Source organism: Colobus angolensis, unplaced genomic scaffold (assembly GCF_000951035.1).
Source record: "Colobus angolensis palliatus isolate OR3802 unplaced genomic scaffold, Cang.pa_1.0 Scaffold84, whole genome shotgun sequence".
Lineage (NCBI taxonomy): Eukaryota > Metazoa > Chordata > Mammalia > Primates > Cercopithecidae > Colobus > Colobus angolensis.
In genome coordinates, this window is record NW_012122265.1 from 5,108,142 (window position 1) to 5,131,272 (window position 23,131).

The window sequence follows — 23,131 nt, forward strand, 5'->3', positions numbered from 1 at the left end:
GGCTAAGTTATCAAAGCTCACAGGGTGTCAGGGGAAATTAAAGTTTTAATATGAATTTATATGATCCCAAATCCATGTTATTTCTACTCTAGTACACTGCCACTCAAAGATGACGCAGACTCTGTCTGCAACAAGCTCACAGCCCAGGACTCTACACAATTAATAAGTTATAAAGTAAAGGGTATAATGCAAACATAGCCATATGCTTCTTCTGTAATAAAGCAAAAAATATGTGTTTAAAAGGAAAATGTAAAGTATCACAAGAAAGGCAAAGGTTAGGTAAGAAAAAGAAGATTTTTAAAAGCTGGAAAAGACATTTAGAAAAGATGGCGTTTCAGGTGTTGAAAACAAATACGACTTTGATATCCAGAGGTGGGATGGGACCTTTCAGGTGGGAAAAAGAACATGAACAAAAAGCACAAAAAATGGAAATGATAAAGTATACATATAGAGCAGCAAATCATTCAGATCTGCTAAAGTAGTGTCTCCTACATTTCCTTGGCATGAATTCCTCTGGAATTCATTAAAAGCACAGTTTCCCAGTCCCCTCGCTTGGAAATTCTAATTCAGTGGGTCTGAGATAAGGCCTAGGATTCTTAATTTTTAAAAAGTATGTCAAGTGATTTTTATCACCGGGAAAGTTTAACAAGTACTAGTCGAAAGAGCAGAGTTGGTGAAGAAGAGTCATGAAAGTTGAATCTTGAAATAATAGGACAAGAGATTTGGCCTTATTTCTATAGTAAACAGACAGTAAAAATAACATTTTAAGCTTCAGGAAGGCTGCTCTGGTAGTGGAAGGAATAGAAGGGAGATGGGAGACCAGTCTATAGACTACCACACCAGTCCAGTCTAGAGATACTGAAGGCTGAACAAGGGTAGTAGCAACAATAAATTAAAAGGAAAAAACAGATTTGAGATATAGATACATCTTGGATAAAAAATTGCCAGGACAGTGCAATGAAAAAATATGTGAAAAAATCACAACGGAATCTAAAGTCTTTCTTTGGAAGATATTGACACCAGGGAATACAAAGTCACAAAATAAGAAGTTGGAGAAGAAAAAGACAGTGAGTTAAGACTTGGCCAGGGCTTGAAAAACTAGTGTCCAATAAACAGCTGGAGAAAAAAAGAGTAAACCAGCCTAGATATATAGACGTGAGGGTCAGATACAAGCATTTGATGATAACTTTATTACAAAGCACCCCCTGTGAAAGAGCCAGATGAGAAAACTATGATGACACAATACTAAGATAATAATACTCCTTTGATAATGAATGGTATTTGGGTTGTAATTTTTTTGGCAGAGAGAAAAGATTTTACTCAGTCCTTCTAAAAGTGTTTAGAGTGTTTTTCAGGTTTAAGAAAGAAAATAAAGAGCAAGACAGCACTATCTGTGGTGGTATCCTTGCACATTTCAATCTGAAATGCAAATTGCTTTTGGAGTATAAGTCCACAATATTCAGTATAATTTAAACATCGTTTTTCTACTTTGCACAGTAGAAAACAGCAGAAGGAACATAATCTTTGAACATTTAACACATGCTGCTGTTACAAATAGAAAAAATTCATACTAATTTCCTAATCAAGTCTATCTCAAAGTAATTGTGAACAAAATTTACTTTAGACTAGAAATTTAGTTTCAACAAAAAAAGCTGGCAGAAAAACTTTCTCCTGCCCTTGCTCTCCAAGGCCGCTCAAACTACTATCTAGGACCCTATGGGATTTAGGGAAGGACAATGGGCCAACTGCCTTCCCCAGCTGCCTTCTACCCTAGAATGCTATGCTACCAGTGAAATATCTCACCAACCTTTGAGATGTCTTGGGCTTGAAGGAGACAGCATCTACAGCATTCATAATCATATGAGAGACTTAACTAGCTAAAAAAAAACACCTCAGTTCAAAATTCTGATTCTACCACCTCTTAACTGCATGATTGTGGATGAGTGATTTAATCCTCTCTGAGTTTTACTTTCTTTATTCCACAAAATAAGGAAAATAATTATCTGTATTGCATGGTTATTATAGGGATTATATAAAATAAATAGTATAGTTAGCAGATAAGAAAATAAATTACTGTAATGCAGTATGATAAATGCTTTGATGGGCATAGACAGATTATCATGGAAAGAAGTACCTAGCTTAGCCTGGGTGGGAGTTCAGTGGCAGGGAGAGGTAGAAGTAGTAGAAGGTGATAGTAGAGCTAAATCTTAAAGGAAAAACACTTTAAGGAGAGAGCACACTCCCAGCAAAAGGAAAAACAGGGGTGGGGGAGCTGTGAGGAAGGTATGGGTGTGCAAGGAAACTTAACATCTTTAGAAAACATCAATGAAAAGGAACCCTGACAATTTCCAGATCTAATATTCGTGGTTTTGTCCATTCACAAACATAACCACAGAATCATGACACATAGTAAATCATTTTGATGAGGCATAAATTTGAATCATGAACAATGCAAGACTAGTAGTGCACTGACATCTAAAGAAGACGACTCTTCGGATATTGAGGTGACAGAGTGATTGGTGACATTAAGGAATTGGGAAATGAAGCTTTTGTAAAAAAATGAATTCAGTTTTGACATCTAAAGTAGAGACGTTTCCTAAAGCAGCTCTGAACAAGGGATAAGAGCCCAGGAGAAATATTTGGCCTTATCTCCTAGAGTTTAGAATGTTGGTGTATAGGTAAGTGGAAATTGAATCCATCCCATCAAATACATCACTCAAGGATACAATAAAAAGCAACAAAAAATTATGACCAAAACATTTCATATACACACCCATTTTAATTACATTTTAATGCAAGGGGTATTAAGTAGAATGCTTACTAAGTGTCCAACATTAGCCTACAAAAACCATGCTCACTAATAAGGGAACATGTGGGTAAAGAAGTAAAAATAATAATAATAATATGCTTTTAATTCAATGTTATTGTTAGAGTTGGTAAGAAATAGATAATTATGTTAAGCAAGTAAGGCTCATAGGTTATAAAGTTTTAATTACAACAATAAAGACTATGAACCTAATCCTTTAGGTCTCAGTATTCACTGATTTTCAAAAAAGAAAGGCATATCAGAACCTTTAGGAGTAGAAACCCTTGAAGATAGTTTTCTTGTAGTATACATACCAGAATTACTGCTCTAAACAATGGCAAGACACTGTGTTTCAGTAATGAGTATTATGATGCAAGCAATATTCAAGAAAACCACATGTAAAGGCCTACAGGAAGGACTAGCAGAATAAAAAGGCCAGGAGGGGCTACATAATTCAAGGACATGGATTTAATAGTTACAAAGACCTGGGTTCATTTCCCTGCTGTAGCTACTTATTGGTTATGTTACTTTGAGCAAATTATAAACTATAGCTGAATTTATTCACGAGTAAAATGAGGATAATAATACCACTGATCTCAAAGGGCTGTGATGAGAATGAAATAAACAAAATATATATAAAAAACATTAAAATGAATATAAGAGTTTTGGAATGTGACTGTTTATAACAGTAATGATAGTAATCATTATCCTCTATCATACTACCTGAATAAACAGCAGTTAGGATCTGAATCATAAAGTCCGACCATTCAAAAAACTGCAAGTCTAGTTCAAACTGACTTTTTTAAAATGCCAACATTAAACGTAAATGAACACTACAATTTTACGTGGATAATCTCAAAAGTTGCAAATATTACTGACTACAAATCAATTTACAAATCCAATGAACACTTACTGAGCCTGCCCCATGTAAACCCTGCTGTGCCAGATATAGCAGGAGATACAATAGTGAGTAAGATATAGACCCTAATCTCTTTTATAAGTTAGAACAAATTAGAGATTACCTGACTAACTCGATTTACTTCCTCCTCTTCTTCCTCAGCTTCCTCTCCAAATGAAAGTAAACTAAAATTTCTAGTCCGAAAAAAAGAAAGAAAAAGATAGAAAAAGTCAAATCAAACTTATAAATACCTTATTTTCAGAGCAAGAAAACAGAATTTACAAGAAGAAATACATTCTGACTGTTGTAAAAAAGACCATATTACTCAGTATTCAGTAGAAGTATTCTAATGATCTATATTTTCAGTATGTTACGGCTTTTGCCTCACAGCATCATGTTTCCCATATCATACTAACTTTTAATGACCAAAATCCCCCCGAGCTAAGGGATCCCTCCTGTACTGAGTCAAGCATGACAGAAATAATTAAGCTTTTTATATTTATCAAACTGGTAGCAAAATGGGGGTTTCTGAAAAACTAATAAGTAATATCCCTGAGTGCTACAAATGGGAATTAATTAATCTAGTATTGGGCAAAATATTTTTTAATATTTTAAAATTAATATGTATACAAAATTGTCAGACAAAAAAAAAAAGAGCAATAAACAACTAAAATAGCCCACAAGGAGAAAAAACTACATTTGTCTCCTCTGATTCATCAAACAAAAGTAATCTCAAGTAAGATAAACAATAAGTTACTAAAACTCTCTCTCAAATAGAAAAATTAAAGATATGGCAGCAAAACAGATTTTTTTTTCCGCAAAACCTAGAAGCAAGCAATGACCAACATGTCATCCCTAACATATTTGCTGGAAACAAAAACAAAGCAAAACACACCAAAAAAAATGACTTTAGAGTTTATTGTTAAGATAAATCATAGTGATGACATACTGTATGTGAATATAGTGACAGTGACCTTTCATCCAGAGATAGATTAATCAAAATAAGCTGATCAAAGAAATTTTAAAAATCAAATAAATAATTCCAATAAGCAGTCATTTTGCCACAAGGAATTAACTGCTTATTAAAGTGTCTGGTCATATCTGACAGTTTATAAAACAATTTAACTTTATATTTGTAGGATGTCAGCGAAAAAGGCTAATAGGTATTGAATGCCTACACTACTGGGTGTTTTAACATACCTCTTCTCATGTAATCCTCGTAACAACCAGAAGTTGAACTTATTCTAATCTCTATTTTATAGGAAGAGGTAACTGAAGCTTAGAAATTTGAATCCACTTTGCTTTTCATTAACTAGGTTTGGCAGGATTATATCTAGAATTGATCAAATCTAACAATTATAGGTACAATAAAATCCCTAATAAGGACCTACAGTTCAGTAAAAGAATATGTTGCAGTATATACAGACAGTATTAATAATGTAGAATATTGTCCAAAATAATGAAATTTATTTTTATTCCTATTCTTTGGAAAATTATCTTCTGGAAATAAACCAGAATACTGAATGAAACAGCTTTATATTTTAAAATGTTTATGATAAGATTATTTTTAATGGCACCAAAAAAGGATTGAAAAGTTAAATACAAGTTAAATTGCATAATGCAATCATGCAGTCATTAAAAATATTCTTTATACTTTTCTCTACTTTCTATTTATACTGAGTGAGCATATATTAATTTTAAAATAAGCAACAAACAAAAGTTTCTTAATAAATCATTTATATAAATAATTGTTACAGGGATTATAAAATATGTATCTATTTCTTAACACAGATTTCATATGAACAACTGAGATGACATGTTTGTAGCTTAAGTTTAAGATATACTGCACCTGAATACAAGAGTTGCTCATTTAGGAAAACAAACAAACAAAAACCACACTAATATGGTTTGGGCTCTGTGTCCCCACCCAAATCTCATCTCGAGTAATTCCCATAATCCCCACGTGTTTTATGGGAGGGACCCTGGTGGGTGGTGATTGGATTATGGGGTGGTGTCCCCAAAGCTGTTCTCATGATACTGAGTGAGTTCCCATAAGATCTGATGGTTTTACAAGTGCTTGACAGTTCCTCCTTCACACTCGCTCTCTCTCCTGCTGCCTTGTGAAGAAGGCGCCTGCTTCGCCTTCCTCCACGATTGAAGTTTTCTGAGGCCTCCCTAGCCATGCGGAACTGTGAGTCAATTAAACCTGTTTCCTTTGTAAATTACCCAGTCTCAGGTATATCTTTACAGCAGTGTGAAAACGGACTAATACAACCACACACTCATAATTCCAATATCTCTCAGTCTCAGGCATGTCTTTATAGCAGTGTAAAAATGAACTAATACAACCACACACTCATAATTCCAGTATCTCTCTGGTTCAAACTGGCCTCTGCTTTGCTAGTAAACAATTACTATAAGAGGAAATAAAGTAAATTAAATGAATGAGTGTCATTTTTCAAGCTGAAGAAAAATCTCCCCACTATGATTACTTTGTGCCTTTGGGTTTCAATTTCTTTACTTCCTCCTCTGGTTTCTCTTTTTTCGGCCTTTTAATTTCCCTTGGAATGATGTCATCAAAAGGATTAAACAAAACCTATGAAAAAAATATTTTGAAAACATTATTCCATTTTTAACATTTCACAAAAAATTAAACCCAGTATGTAATTCCATTGGTATAGTGTCTATATTTTTCCCAACACAAACATTATTAGTATAGTGATATATATTTACTACACAACATGCTTCCACTTACACGGCCAAATTGGATTCTCTCAATAATCCTATATGCTATCAACTAAGGGATATTTTATCCCCATTTTACAAAAGGGAAAAATATTTAAGAAAATGTAAATGATACAGAGTAAGCAAGACCAACTCAGATGCTTTGATTCCAAATCAAGTATTCTTATTTTTGCTTCCTCAATGAAGGATCACTCTTTTTTTTTTTTGAGACGGAGTCTTGCTCTGTTGCTGCAGAGTGCAGTGGTGTGATCTCGGCTCACTGCAACCTCTGCCTCTCAGGTTCAAGTGATTATCCTGCCTCAGCCTCCCCAGTAGCTGGGACTACAGGTGCGTGCCACCATGCCCAGACATTTTTTTGTATTTTTAGTAAACACAGGGTTTCACTGTGTTAGCCAGGACGGTCTCCATCTCCTGACCTCATGATCCAACCACCTCGGCCTCCCAGAGTGCTGGGATTATAGGCGTGAGTCACTGTGCCCAGCAGATCACTCTTGAATTACCTATGAAGTCACTTCTTTGGGCTAAATAAACCTAATTCCTTTAACTTTCTATTATGAGGTAAGCTTTTCAGTCATTGGATTATCAGATAAAAGTTTCATCTTTGAATTAAAATCTTTAATTTAAAAAATTATTAACTAGAAATTGTGCCCAAATAAATCAGAGATAAAATTTGAAGTGTGATGTTTACTTAGTACAAAGCTTTCATCCAATAGTTTAAAAATACTAAGAATCAATTCCTCTTAAATGACAATTTAAGTGCTGTATCTCATAATAATAATGCTCCTACCTCACAGCTTTTTATTTTGTGTGGATTATGTGGTCTTTCTTCATCATCAATGTCTACTTCTGACAGCCGCAACATGTTATAGACTGTATCCCCTGTAACCTATCAAATAAAAATATAATGTAATTGAAAATTATTGCACTCATCCTTTGAATTAAGAGAAAACCTTTGAAAGTATTTTTCAAATAATTAAAAGGAAATTTCATATGATTACATAAAATATATACATTTAATAATGCAAATAAAGCAACTTTATCTTAAAGGAGAAAAGTGTGGATGGAGATCAATCCCTCAGTAAGTGTTTTGGAAATTTCCAAGATATATTTAATGTAAGTTTTTATTAACAATATAATGCCAAATAATCTCTTACTGAATGACAACTTTTCATTCAAAGATCATAAACAAATTTAAACTTTGGAATAGGATAAAATAAGCAAATAATAACAATAACAATGTGGTAAATGCTTTAGAGACATTATCTCATTTGATGCTCACAAACATCCTAAAAGTAGGAACTATCATTATCCTTCTACAGATAAGAAAAATGAGGCTTAAAGAAGCTATAGAACCAACAGTGATGGCCTTTCTAACTTCTAACTATGCTACACATTGTCTCTGATGTGTTAGTTATATCATCCCAATTGTAAAAACTGATGCAGAATGGCAACTTAAATCTCATTTTATTATACACTCTTATTTTTAAGAAATAAATGGAGGGAATCTATAAACATCAGACAGACTGTGTTGGAGTGGCTCAAAAGAATGTGCCAATGCATATTTCTTAACCCATTGTTATTATTAGTAAGTATTAACCAACAACATTGCAATATATGGTTTTAGTATGATTCCCTTCATTCAGTGTTTCTCAAGAGTTGTAAAACAACACCACGCTTTCCAATTGTACTGAATTTGTTTTTTTCCCTTTCATCATCACAAACTCTAGTTTTGCCCGGCATATGGGGAAACCATTCTTACTGAACCAGCAGAGGGCGCTGACACACTAGTGATGTCTAATATGCCTAAGACTTAAAACATATAGAAATATATTTATGATGTATATGTGCCACATTTTCTTAATCCAGTCTGTCACAGATGGACATTTGGGTTGATTCCAAGTCTTTGCTATTGTGAATAGTGCCGCAATAAACATACGTGTGCATGTGTCTTTGTAGTAGAATAATTTATAATCCTTTGGGTATATACCCAGTAGTGGGATGGCTAGGTCATATGGTACATCTAGTTCTAGATCCTTGAGGAATCGCCATACTGTTTTCCATAATGGTTGAACTAGTTTACAATCCCACCAACAGTGTAAAAGTGTTCCTATTTCTCCACATCCTCTCCAACACCTGTTGTTTCCTGACTTTTTAATGATGGCCATTCTAACAGGTGTGAGATGGTATCTCATTGTGGTTTTGATTTGCATTTCTCTGATGGCGAGTGATGATGAGCATTTTTTCCATTCTTAGCAAACTATCACAAGAAGAGAAAACCAAACACCGCATGTTCTCACTCATAGGTGGGAACTGAACAATGAGATCACTTGGACTCGGGAAGGGGAACATCACACACTGGGGCTTATCATGGGGAGGAGGGGAGGGGGGAGGGATTGCATTGGGGAGTTATACCTGATATAAATGATGAATTGATGGGTGCTGACGAGTTGATGGGTGCAGCACACCAACATGGCACAAGTATACATATGTAACAAACCTGCACGTTATGTACATGTACCCTAGAACTTAAAGTATAATAAAAAAAAAAAAAGAAATATATTTATGAGAAGGGAGAAGAGTGAGAGAAGAAAACCTTCAGAATCCCTTTTTAAAGGGAATTGTTGAAAATTCTATAGGAAGGACGTTACCTAATGACATTAAATGTGAGCAGGATTAAATAGGTACCATTCAAAGTAATATTTACAGTAAGAAGTTTCAATGTCAACACAAATTCCACTTTGGACTTAAAAAAACCCATCATTAAGAAACTAAACTTTAAACTACTAAATGTTATTACCTAAATGTCTTTCCAAAAATGTAAAATCAATACTGGCTAAGTGGCACATTATTAGCTCATACCATTACTATGGTTTTAAAGAAGAAAAACACTAAAGTCACAACTAATGACTGAATTGAAAGATGCAAAAAAGAATTTAGCTGTTCCCTCATAGTGCACTATAATAGGAATATATTCCATCATTTTTGAAAAGAATAAACATATCCTATGGAATGTTTTGATGAAGGTAGCTCTTAGATAAGTTAATCATATGTATCTTAGAGGCCTAAGGAATAACATAAAACCAAAAACTGAACCACAGGTTTAAAATCACTGGACACTAACCTTTCCAAAGATGGTATGCTTATTGTTAAGTTCATCCGCTCGACCCAGTGTGAAGAAAAACTGGCTGCCATTATCATGAGAACCAGCATTTGCCATGGCAACCAGTCCTCTCCGATTAAAACGCAACCGTGAATGAAATTCATCCTGGAATGTGAAAAAGATCTAGTGAATGTCCTCAGTTATAAGACCCATCATATGCAGTTATTCAACTTGACCCACAAGGTCCCGTACAACTTCTAATAAAAAATGCAGACATTTTACTTAATTGATTTTTGAGCACTTACTATTCTTTCAATGTTATTAAACTTGAATTCACTAGCCTGTATTTTCTAAACATACTCATACAGAAATATACCCTATTTTGTGGAAAGCTGCTTAGTTATACCCAAAGGAAGAGTACCCAAGGTGGAATGGATGTCTAAGTTATTTCCCTATTCTCATCCCAAAGTCAGATAAGCTTTCGAAATCTTCTCTTACTTCTCCCAGAAAACTACCTTTGAGCCATTGCAGAGTCTTCAAATATTACTCCTTCCCATCTCATTCTAAATGTCATTAAACAATTGCTTTCTTCTTGTTTTTTAATTCAAATAATCTACTATTATTGTGTCATGTAATTTTACCATGTCTTTTTAAAATCCTAAGTTGAATCTTCTCTGAAATGGCACTGATTCTATTTGCCAGTTTTCAAAAGAGCAGGAACAAGTCTTTCTAAGGTGGTTTTCCCACCATGATAGGGCTACTTAACAAATATATTAGTCTCTTAGTTAACAGAATTTCCTTCCAACCTGATATTGAAGTCATTTATAAATGTAGCCATGTTATATCATAAATGCTTTTCACAAAGGAAGATTTTTTCCTTAATAAATAATTCTCAAGAGATCTGAACTCAATGGATCACAACTCTGTATACTGTATTCAAAATGACCTAATTGAAAAATGTAACAAGATAATTGTATTACCTGAAAATAATTAAGCAAAAATCTCAAGTTAGGAAGGAATTGTCAAAAACAACTATTCTGTTACACTAAATAAAAGAATAAAAGAATGCTTCCGACTAGACGAGGTACCTAAAATCATGAGAAGTCTTACTATGGTAAAATATAAAACAGTCTAAAAGTGACATCTGAGACTTTTAAAATAACTATTCCACATTTCTAAGGCCATTATCATCTGGAAATTAAAGCAAACAGTTCAAGTATTTTCTTCAAGAATGACACAATGACTTGGTAAAAGATGAAAGGAAAATGCAGACAATCTATTCCATTAGTATAAAAATGAATTTTTCAAAAACTCCCATATTTTAAGAGATAGCAATGTTTACTCACTCAAAGAACATGATAACAGTGCCATCAAATTAATAACAAACACAACTTTTAGCTTACTTGAACCTGCTATTGTTCTTAATATCTTCACTATGACATTAACTCTTTTTCTTCTTAGATCTGTGTTGGCAGATAAGAAATCACTGATCTATTCTTGATCTTTTACAAACTATTTATTTATTTATTTATTTATGTATTTGAGACAGAGTCTCGCTCGGTCGCCCAGGCTAGAGTGCATTGGTGCGATCTCAGCTCAGTGCAACCTCCATCTCCCAGGTTCAGGCAATTCTCCTGCCTCAGCCTCCTGAGTAGCTGGGATTACAGGTGTGTGCCACCATGCCCAGCTACTTTTTATAATTTTAGTAGAGACGGGGTTTCACCATGTTGGCCAGGCTGGTCTCAAACTCCTGACCTCAAATGATCCGTCCCCCTTGGCTTCCCAAAGTGCTGGAATTACAGGCATGAGCTACTGCACCCAGCCTGATTTTTATATACTAATGTGAAACGTTTTTTCCTCTTGTGGAACACAATCATTTTCGATTAAGCAATCCAAACTGACTTGGAAGTAATAACAACAAAAATAGTAATAAAAATAATAATTCAGTCTTACTTTGAATGGTGTTCCATAGATAGACTCTCCACCACTCCCTGTGCCAGTAGGATCTCCGCCTTGGACTATAAAACCAGGCACAACTCTATGAAAAATGGTATTGTCATAATAAGCTGAAAAAAATAAAAATAATTTATCAATGTCTGAAATTAATCATGTCTACAGTTACCAAAATTAATACAGCTAGAGTCAAAAGATTTATTTTCCAGAATGTTAAATAGGCTCCCAAGCCAAAACCTTTTGTATCCTCCTTATAAAATAGTTACTTCTCAAAGCAGCACACATTTCTACAGAAACCATCATTGTTGACTTTTTGTTTTCATTTCTAGGATTCTCTCAAATTCTGGATTGGTTTTCAAAATAGAAATTAGAGAGTTCTGGCAGGAAGGAGAAGCAACATTGTGCCCCAGGAGACATCTGTCAATTTCTGAAAATATTTTTCAGAAATGGGGGATACTATTGGCATCTAGTGAGTAGGGGGCAGGATATTGCTAAACATCCTATACTGCAAAAGACAGTCCCCACAACAGAGAATTACCAGCCCAAAATGTCAACTGTGTGGAGACTGAGAAACCCCGGCAAAGATGAACACCTTATTCCCGACTGCTTCCTCTTTTCCTCACAGAAAATTAATTTACTAATATACAAACTCATAATATATCAAAATTACTTATTAGTTATAGGTATGAAACCATCAATACACCCTCCTCAAGAAACTCTGAATAAATAAAACAAATAACACAATACATACTTGAGTCCAATTAGTTCAATTGGTTTGCTAAATGATTCAAATAAATTCATATTTATATGTAATTCAAAAATATACAATTGGAGTATATAATGTATATGACCTCCTATACTATATATTATCTGGAACCTAAAATCATTAGGGTACTTCATAGAAGAAAAAGAAGTTAACTCGGGAATGGCAGAAGCATGGCATCTCAGTGAGTCAAAGCATAAGTGAAAAATTGAGTGGGGAGCAGGAATTAGAGTTTGCCTGAATAAGAGAATTTACATTAAGAAGTAGCAATAATGGCCAACACGCATAAGAAAAGATGCTCAATATTATTAGTCATTAGAGAAATGCAAATCAAAACCACAATCAGATACTACTTCATACCCACTAGAATGGTTAACATCAAAAACCTTAAAAGAGTAAGTGTTGGTAAGGATGTGATGAAACTGGAACCCTTTTACATTGCTGGTGGGAATATAAAATAGTGTAAAAAGTTAAACACAGAATTAGCATGTAATCCAGCAATTATGCTTCTAGGTGTACGTGTATACAAGTAATATATATGTTTATATATTAATATATAGTTTTTAAGTGTAAATATATATAGTTCACATAAACAATATATAAGTAATTATAATAGTAGTTATAAGTAATTTTGATATATATTGTTTGATATATAAACAATATATAATATATCACTGTGCACATGATCAGATTTGCTTTTACGAAATATCATATATTTATATATATTGTTTATATATCCAAAAGAATCGATTGTTTACATATACATCCAAAATATATATATGTATATATATCCAAAAGAGTTGAAAACAAGTACTCAAATACTCACACACAAATGTTCATAGCAGCACTAGTCACAAGAGCCAACAGGTGTAAACAATTCAAATGTCTATCAATGGATGAATGGACAAATAAAATGTGATATCTACATATGATGGAACATGACTGTAACGAAAAGGAATGAAATACTGATACATGCTACAAAATGGATGAACTTCAAAAACATGCTAAGTGAAAGAACCCAAACACAGAGTCACATACTATCTGACTCCACTTATAAGAAATATCTAGAATAGGTAAATCTGCAGAGATGGAAAATAGATTGGTGGTTGCTGGGGGCTGCGGGTGGAGAAGGGGGATATTAGTCCATTCTCACACTGCTATGAAGAAATACTTGAGACTGGATAATTTATAAAGGAAAGAAGTTTAATTAACTGACAGTTCCACATTGGGCGGAGGCCTCAGGAAACTTACAATCATGGTGGATGGCAAAGGAGAAGCAGGCAGTTTCTTCAGGTAGCGGGACGGAGTGAGTGCAAGCAGGGGAAATGCCAGATGCTTATAAAACCACCAGATCTTATGAGACTCACTCATTATCACAAGAACAGTAAGGGAGAAAATGCCTCTATGATCCAATCACTTCCACCTGGTCCTGCCCTAGACATGTGGGGATTATGGGGATTACAATTCAGGGTGAGATCTGGGTGGGGACACAGAACTGAATCCTATCAAGGGGAGAATAGAGAATGACTGGGTTAATGGATACAGAGTTTTCTTTCAGGGTAATAGTGTTTTAGAACTATATAGAGGTGCCAGCTGCACAATACAGTGAATGTACTAAATGACACTGAACTGTACACTTAAAATGGTTAGTTCTATGTTATATAAACTTCACCACAGGTTTTTAAAAAAATCCTTTAAGTGGAAGGAAAGAAATTATTTTACATCACTGAAATTAGTTCTGTACTTACATTAGGTAAGCACAAGAGGAAAACATATGTAGTATGAAGTACTGAATAAACAAAAGCTATTATTTTTGTGGTTGTAAAAACAAACAAAAAGCAAGTAGCAACAAAGCAGGTTGTGATTGAGCCAATTATTGAGTTAGGCAGACATGATTCAGTCACATGCTTAGGGTTACAAAGCAGAAAGATAGAAAGAGCACAGTTCCCTAAAGATTTCACTGAGCTTCCCTAAAGATTTCACCAGATTTCTTGACATAGAGGATGATAAATGTCTTTATTATTTAAATCATTTTAAGTTGGGTCTTCTATTACCTGCAACTGAATACAACCTGAATATAACTCATTCAATAAAAAATATTGATCAAGTATCTACTGTGGGCCAGGCATTTTACTGATACAATTACTGACATAATTTATAAAGTTCCTATTTTAGTGGCTTGGAAACACCCTCATAATTATTTATATTTGCAAAGCATAACTGGATATACAATGCATATTTTAAAAAATATAATCTGTATTCTAACAACTGTATTCAGTACACAGTACGTAAGAAGAAGTAGAAAGGAAGATCAGCTGACTTTGCTTACTCCCTTCTCCCAGTGCAGGGCAGTTGGGCTGTATTTACAAGAGCTCCCCGGTGCAGACCAGTTCCCTCTGGTTACAAATACACACTATAAAAAGCAAAAGGTCTAAAAGTATCTCTCCTATATTCCTAGGTAACTGTTTCATGAGTTACACTAACACTGCATGTAGCAGTCAGGAGTTTGAATCTTGCCTTTGCTAGCTATATAATCTTAAACTCCATTTTCTCATAAATCTAATAACATAAATTAAGGCACAGTGTCAATCTGAAGATTAAATAATGTGAAAGCAAACTACACATTTTCAAGTTCAACACAAATGTGAGGTCAAACTAATATCTTCACTCAGATGCTACAAATTCATATTCAAATTTGAATATAAAATATACCCCAGTATATATCATATAATGAATATTCCTCTAGACCCATAATAAGCAGTCAACCAATACTTTTTGAGCACCGTGCACGTGATCAGATTTGCATTTTCAAAACATCATTCATATACCCAGGGTGAATATATTAGAAAGAGACATGACTGGAGAGAGAGGGGGAGTGAGAGAGAGAGAGAACGAAAGAGAGAGCGCAAGTACATGCGACAGAGAGCCAGTCAGAGAATGCAAGCAAGCAACTACTGTCCTGAGAGTCATTACGTAACTATGGCTTATCTTGAGATACACAGACTCGAGAACTACTTATGAAGCAAGATTCATAAGACCCACATATATGTTACCTGTGAGGGAAAAAGGACAGGAAAGAGGTCTTTATTACTTGTGTTTTCCAATTTTACAATTTCGCCATTTCCTATTTCCCATTAAGTATTTCAGTGATGCTGACTTTTTATTTTAAGATTTTCTTTATGATTTTCCTAGTTATATTCCTGTTGAATGCATGAAATTATTATACTATACATAAATGAGTAAAAATTTTCTATACTCTCTACAGTATAACTTTATATTCTAACATAGCTGGAATTTCCAATATACACAAATCTTCCATATCTACTATTTCAACTTCTTTGTAATGTATTAGTAATCACTATTGAACTATGCATTTATAGTTGTATTTATAGTTTATAATACCCTATAATATATTTTGCTGCTTGCAATGTTTGCTTTTCTTAAATTTTTATGTATCACAAGTATTTTGAAAAAGCTTTATTATTTCATTATGCATGTTCATAATATCCTCCTGAATGTTCTCCACTATTGAAAAAAGATACCTAAATGTATCTTAAATATGAAACAAAGTTCCTATTTGATTGCTGTCATTCTAGTATTTGTCACATAGTTTTTATTTCTGGCTACAATAATATATGGGCATTATCATATATTTTGAATAATTACATTTCTTGCCCAAGTTCACAGAGGAATTTATATTTGCATTTTAAAGTAGTTATATGTATGGGGAGGGGGGAGGGGGGAGGAATTGCATTGAGAGTTATACCTGATGTAAAGGGTGAGTTGATGAGTGCTGACGAGTTGATGGGTGCAGCACACCAACATGGCACAAGTATACATATGTAACAAACCTGCACATTATGCACATGTACCCTAGAACTTAAAGTATAATAATAATAAAAAAAAGAAAAAAAGAATAATAGATATTAATAAATCCCAGTCTTTAAAAAAAAAAAAAAAAACAAGTAATTATACGTTTCTTCTTCTAGAATCCTGTTTTGTGTTTATGTAAATACTAACATTAATAACTTTTTATCTAACACTCATCTTGCGACCAGTCTGCACTATTTACTCCAGCCTCTCTGGTATTTTTTTTTTAACAAATATTTCAGTTTTGTAAAGAAATTTGTTTTAACTTGTAGCATATTTATGCTTATATCTGTCACTCTAAAGAATTAGTAAACTATTATTAAAGAATAAAAGATAACCAATAAAGTGTGGACCATGATGAGACAAGAATGATGTAAAATAAAGGTGAAGAGAGTAATAGTTACACAATGTATTAAACATTTTGATTTTCTTATCCACTTCTCCCTCTGCTCCCCACTTGTCTATAAAACAAACATAAAATTATACTCCTTCCTCACACTGTAGGAACTAATGAAATTATCAAAGCTAATAAGCTTCCCTTTCATTTCTTTATATCTTTTTGCCCTATTTTTTAATTGATAATTTTTTTAAAGTTCCATTCATTTTAAATGTCCACCTAACTATGCTGCAAAGACCAAAAATCTAAGATTAAGTCTGTATAAAGCAGATCTTTTGGTTTTGTAAAGGCTATAAACCATCGTTTGGCTATGAACATCGTTTTAGTTGAGGGCCATTTCTGAGACTGCACTCTTACTTGTTCATGTTTTTATTCATTTGCTTTTAAATTCCAGAAACCATGCTTTAAAAAAACTAATATGAGTGTTTCAAGATCTAGAAACATTACGACTCATCTAAATCATAGAAGCAAAGAACTAAAATGGGGTTTTCTGGATTATATTTTTGAAACCTTGACTTAACTCATTTAGGAATATCTTTGTTTAAATCAGTTTTCTTAGGCTGCATGTTAGCCTTTCCAATAATAATTCTATCTCTATTCAATGAAGAGGATTGGTGAATTTGATTAAGAGAATTATTCTGGTTATTTTTAAAATTATTTTTCTATTCTTTCTTCTTTCTCCTTGCATTATTATAAATAGGTGAATAATTGTTTGTTGTAATAATTGAGTTTCATTATCACCCAATTGAAGAACTTCATTTCTTCTTCACTGTCACATTGTATCCAGATGTTTTCTGCTTCTTCCATTCACCTGGTCATGGATTGCAATTTATTCATTCTTTCTAATGTTTTTGTAATTTCATTCTCCTTCTGTAAAACTTGAGCTTTTGAATCTTCAAAACTTCTTACCAGAAACAAATCTGACTTTTCCATGTCTCTTGTGTTTCTCAACTTGGTTAACAGATATTTGAGGCCTCTCTGACTGAACTACCTGCCTGACTCTATTTCCTTCCTGCCTGCCATAGCAATTATTAATAATAGTCTTTGCAGATGTCCTTTCATTCTCTCTTTTTCTTTCTCTCTCCACCCCTCCTCACCTCTCTCTTTTGGAGGGGGGTTGGTATCTGGGTATTTTTCATTTCTTAAATTTTCACCTGGTAATTATGTTTGTCTGACTATTTAGAGAGCTCTCATCATACCATACTACTGGATTCTCTTTCACACCTTGCTTCTGGCCCAAAATGCTGTTTTCTGATACCTTGAATAAAACTGTCTCTAAAAATCAAATATAACTTAGAAGAACAAAGATTTGCCACCACTGGAGATATTCCAAACCATATGCAATGTATTCTAGAAGCCAACAAAAAGCTCTAAAAATGGAAGGTTTAGTTCCCTAAGAGAATACTCTGAAGGGAAAAACACTTAAGTGGATGTATAATTCTGCAGCATTTTAAAAAAAAGAAAAATAGTTACTTTATTACTCATATCTAAAAAAACTAGAGATAGTGATAATAATACCACTGGATGCTAGCTGGAAGGCTGTGTGGAGAAACTAGAATTCTGAACATTTAAAAATGGGTAGACTTAAATGTAAAAATGGGAAGAAAAAGCGTATCAATAAAAGGGGAATTAGTATGAGGATATGTATGAAAGTGGAAACGGAAAGGAAATGCTTAGGAAATAATATTCAACTAAAACCATGTGGTTAGTGCAATGAGATAAAAAGTTGGATAGCTAGGAAGCCAAGCTGCCTGAGGATTGAAATAGTATATGAACAAGTAAGAGAGAAAAGAAATTAAAGATGAAAGACAGGAAGGGGAGCAGGCAAGAGGCAATTACAGTCATACAGGTGAAAGGCAGACTCAGGAAGAAACTGGTAAATTTGGTTTTACACTGGTTTTGTTATAGCTAACAATAGAAGACTCCAGTTGAAAAGTCCACTAGGCAATTAGATATGAATATTAGTAGTAGGAAAAGAAGAAATGACTAAATGTGGTAGTCATTTAGATTGAAGTAACAACTAGAGAGTGATGACAATAGAGAACTAGAGGCAATCTTGGGGAATACCCAATTTTAGAGAATGAAAGAAAGAAGTGTAAGATAGCAAAGAAGACCAAAGAGGATCACAGTATTATTTGTTGAGATAAATTGCTCTGTTAAAAGTATTCAAATTTATTTTGGGTAGTTTTTATCCCTTATCTCTACTTCGTGACACGCAGTTCAATACCATATCCTCATAGCAACACCTGTCACTCATGACCACTATTTAACACTAGTCTTCAATGTTTGTGAAGAAGACACTGCAGTTTATTTTTAAACGGACAGAAATTTCTCCGGTAGAATAAAAGTCATAAGTTATAATTTACCTTCCAAACAAAGTTGGATAAAATTTCTGCAAGCTTTAGGAGCTTCTTTGGACCACAACTCTATGTCAATATCTCCAGCTGTAGTTTTCAATAAAACCTGTAGAAAGAATATTACATTTTATTAAATTATTATTTTGCTTAATAATCAGTTGAATGACTATTTGACTTGTAGCAATCACTAGTGAGTTTTCAATTTTAAAAGAAATATTAAAAATTGTGTTTGGCTTTTGTTGATATACTCAACAAAATGTCAAATATTCACTACAACTCATTGTACATTTAGATCTTTCAAAATACCATTTCAGAAAAAGTTTGGGATTTAAGAAAAAAAAAGCATGTATCTTTTTTAATCACAGAAAAAAACTTCATTCATTTAAAAAACGATAATACCTAAAGTGAGAAGTTCACTTGAGGCTAGGAGTTCAAGAAGAGCTTCGGCAACACAGAGAGACTCCGTCTTTAAAAAAATTTGTTTTAATTAGCCAGGCATGGTGGTGTTCCATGCTATTTGGGAGGCTGAGGTGGGAGGATCACTTGAGCCTGGGAATTTGAAGTAATAGTGAGCTATGATCATGCCACTATATTCCAGCCTGGATGACAGGGCAAGACCCTATGTCAAAACAAAACAAAACAAGACAAAACCTCAATAATGCAAATTTGTTATAATCGAGTTTTCCCATTGCATCAACTCCAATAAAACTGTGTAGCAAATTAAAGAATAATGAACCCATTAAGTTGTGATATTATAATATAATTTTATAATTACCCTTTTTAATTACCTTTTACTATCTCTGCTCATTTAACATCATGCTATTCCTAATTTACAAAGGAACATTCTTAATCTAACTCTGGTTTGTAATTTACTAAAATATTATGTCTTAAAATCACCTTCTATAGTAAATAGAATCCTTTGAAAGCCTTTCCACCAGCTCATAACAGCAGATACTCCTTGGTAGAACCAGAAACTTTGCAACAACTAAAACCTTCCCTGCTGGGCTCCCAGGAAACAGTTTATAATTGTCTTATTTGTAACCACAAATAACCAAAAAGAATGTTAGGCTCTAAATTTGAACATTGTGGCACTGCTGGAAACCAATTTCTCCAGTATTACTTCTTTTTTTTTCTCCCCTAGTATACCAAAGTAGATCAGTGTCAATAATTTGTGATCATCACAGTCTTTTAGAATGCTCTTGCAAGTAAAGGGTATGCAATGAAACTGTTCAAATACATGAGCCTGTTTCTCATGGAAAGTCAGTATCATCGACATTAAGTCACATTTCACCACCCCAAAAAGAAACCCTGTATCCATTAGCAATTACTCCCTATTTACCCCTACTCCTACACTCTGGCAACTATTAATCTACTTTCTGTCTATGTAGATTTGCCTATTAAACATTTCATATAAATGGAATCATACAATATGTGGCCTTTTGTGTCTGGCTTCTTTTACTTAGCATAATGTTGCTTTCAAATTACATAGGGCTTTCAGTTCTACACATCTAGTTTTTAAATGTCTTGAAAATCACAATGACTTTATACTCTTACTGGTAAATATTTCAAGACACAATATATATTTAAGGCAAAGTTCACCATTAAAAATAATAAATAGAAATCCATATTTACAATGGTTTTCATAATAATTTCTGATTTTTTTGACAGACTTCCCATGCTGAGGTATCAGCTCTATCATGTTCTTATGATTTGCTAGTTTATATTACTAACATTATTTTCAATAAGAAATTTGTGACGGCTGGTTAGTTAATCTAAATACTACGGTCTATAAATCTATTTAGCTAGTCATTATGAAAAATTACATCACAACGCCAAAAAAGTGCCTTTTCTTTTTTTTTTGAGACAGAGTCTCGCCCTGTTGCGCAGACTGGAATGCAATGGCACAATCTCGACTCATTGCAACCTCTGCCTTCCGGGTTCAAACAATTCTCCTGCCTCAGCTTCCCGAGTGGCTGGGATTACAGGCGCGTGCCACCACGCCCGGCTATTTTTTTGTATCTTTAGTAGAGATGGGGTTTCACCATGTTGGCCAGGCTGGTCTGGAACTCCTGATCTCATGATCCGCCCGCCTTGGCTTCCCAAAGTGCGGGGATTACAGGTATGAACCACCGCGCCTGGACATTTTTATTTTTTTGAGATGGAGTCTCGCTCTGTCTCCCACGCCGGAGTGGGGTGGCGCGATCTCGGTTCACTGCAGCCTCCACCTCCCTGGTTCAAGCAATTCCCCTGCCTTGGCCTCCTGAGTAGCTGGGATTACAGGCGCACGCCATCATGCCCGGCTAATTTTTTTGCATTTTTTTAGTAGAGACAAGGTTTCACCCTGTTGGCCAGACTGGTCTCAAACTCCTGACCTCAGGCAATCTGCCTCAGTCTCCTAAAGTGCTGGGATTACAGGCGTGAGCCACTGAGCCTGGCCGTCATCTTTTTATATATATTAAATAATGCATTTAAACAAACGAAAAAAAATACAAATATATATAGATTTTCTTCCCACAGCTCATGGATGGTTTTGCACATCCACTGAAGTATGCACTTACTGGTTTAGAAACCACTGCTCTAATGAACACACTAATTACATCATCCCCCCCTCCACAGGCTCTGGAATCAGGATGCCCAAATTCAAATAGTGGCCCTTCCGCTTACTAGCTTTGTTACCTTGCGCACACTATCTGACATCTCTGTCACTTAATTTCCTAATATAAAAACAGGGATAATAATATCTTTTAGGATTTCTGTGAGGACAAAATGAGCTATAATACATAGACTGCTTAGAAAAGCACATGATAAATAATAAGTGCTCAAAAAATGATAGTCATTATTACTTTTTTTTTTTTTTTTTGGCTAAAGGCAACTTACACCTAGTAAAAAGAATGCATATATAATCAGGCCACCTTGTTCACCAGGGTTTCTTAATCTTTTCATTAATAAGCTACTGAATTAATAAAGAAGGTATATGGCTCCTTCCTCCTCTGGCCATACATTCTCTTCGGCCATCACTACTTTGTAGGCCTCCTTGGCTCTTTCTCTTAAAATTCCCAATTAATACTTTGACAATATCATGTTTCTTATAAACATATATGCAAATATACTTATAAAGCCATTTTGATTTTCAATACATTTAAAAACTAAGTGTGTACAACAATAAGACAGACCCCTATCATTTGAAAGCAACATTATGCTAAGTGAAGAAGCCAGACACAATATAGAATAAGTGATCATAATATGTGGAAATTTCATCTTCAGGGAATTATCTCTTATGCTTAAAAAATTTCTATCAAGTACTACATTTCTTTGCCTCATCTTCAGGGGCTAGGGTTACAGCAAAATACAGAGCATTTATGGACAACTAGGGACCAAGCACTGGTATCATTATCAATTACTTCCCAAGCTAATACTAAGCTCTTTGAAGGGAGGAATTTTGTCCCATTTACTCTGAATGTCTCTGTACCCTTTCAGTACCTAATGTACCATTAGATAGTAAAGGCAATAAACATTCATTGAACAGACGTATTACATTTGCTTCAAATTCTTCACACACCAAATTTTTGTCCACACTCTCAACCTTACAGAACTTAGAAGCTTTAATATCTTTGATGAGCCTTATGGTGGAAAAAGTCCCAAGTTGTTTTTGGATGAAAACTTTGGGTCTTGTGTTATCATTCAGCCCATTTCTGTTCAGAAGACAGTATTTGTCACATTTTGTAGTTAAACATTTATTTGCATGATTATTCAGTCAATGTATACTTCACTCAATTAACTCATGATAACTCAGACAATGTGGTTTTTTTCTTTCCATTGTATCCCTAAAACCTAGCATAGAGCCTGGCAATTGATTTGCTCAATCATTATTTGTTGAATGAATAATCTATTCAGGAATGTATCCTTGTTAAAGTTTTCATCTATATGACCACGTCAAATCTTCCTTTAGAACAAAGCAATTAAGTCTGTCCTGGACCAGCAGCAGTGTAACCTCAAACTCACTGATGCTTAATACTCCTCAAAAACTAAGAAAAATATAGTATTAATTCATCCATCCATGCATTTATTCAATATATATCTGAACTCCTTCTATCATGTATCAAGTACTGTTCTAGATGCTTGTCTCTGCCCTGATGTTCCTTGCATTCTATAGGGGGAAGGTAGGAGGAAGGATAAAGTAATACTAAATAATTAATAAATACCATGGAAAAAAACTAAAAAAGTTAAGGGAGCCAGAGAATG

The 23,131-nt window shown here is 34.2% G+C and overlaps 1 protein-coding gene across 2 annotated transcripts in view; it reads right to left on the reverse strand.

Annotated features, from left to right (window-relative positions):
- CWC27 (CWC27 spliceosome-associated protein homolog (S. cerevisiae)) overlaps window positions 1–23,131 on the reverse strand; it is a 270,245-nt gene that overhangs the window by 245,494 nt on the left and 1,620 nt on the right. For both annotated transcript variants that reach the window (XM_011930127.1, XM_011930126.1), the window contains exons 2-7: window positions 18,899–18,995; window positions 11,503–11,615; window positions 9,571–9,714; window positions 7,237–7,335; window positions 6,197–6,300; window positions 3,829–3,898 (exon numbers count right to left, since the gene is read on the reverse strand). In XM_011930127.1, the coding sequence (XP_011785517.1) occupies window positions 3,829–3,898; window positions 6,197–6,300; window positions 7,237–7,335; window positions 9,571–9,714; window positions 11,503–11,615; window positions 18,899–18,995 (627 nt within the window). The remainder of the gene's footprint in view (window positions 1–3,828; window positions 3,899–6,196; window positions 6,301–7,236; window positions 7,336–9,570; window positions 9,715–11,502; window positions 11,616–18,898; window positions 18,996–23,131) is intronic.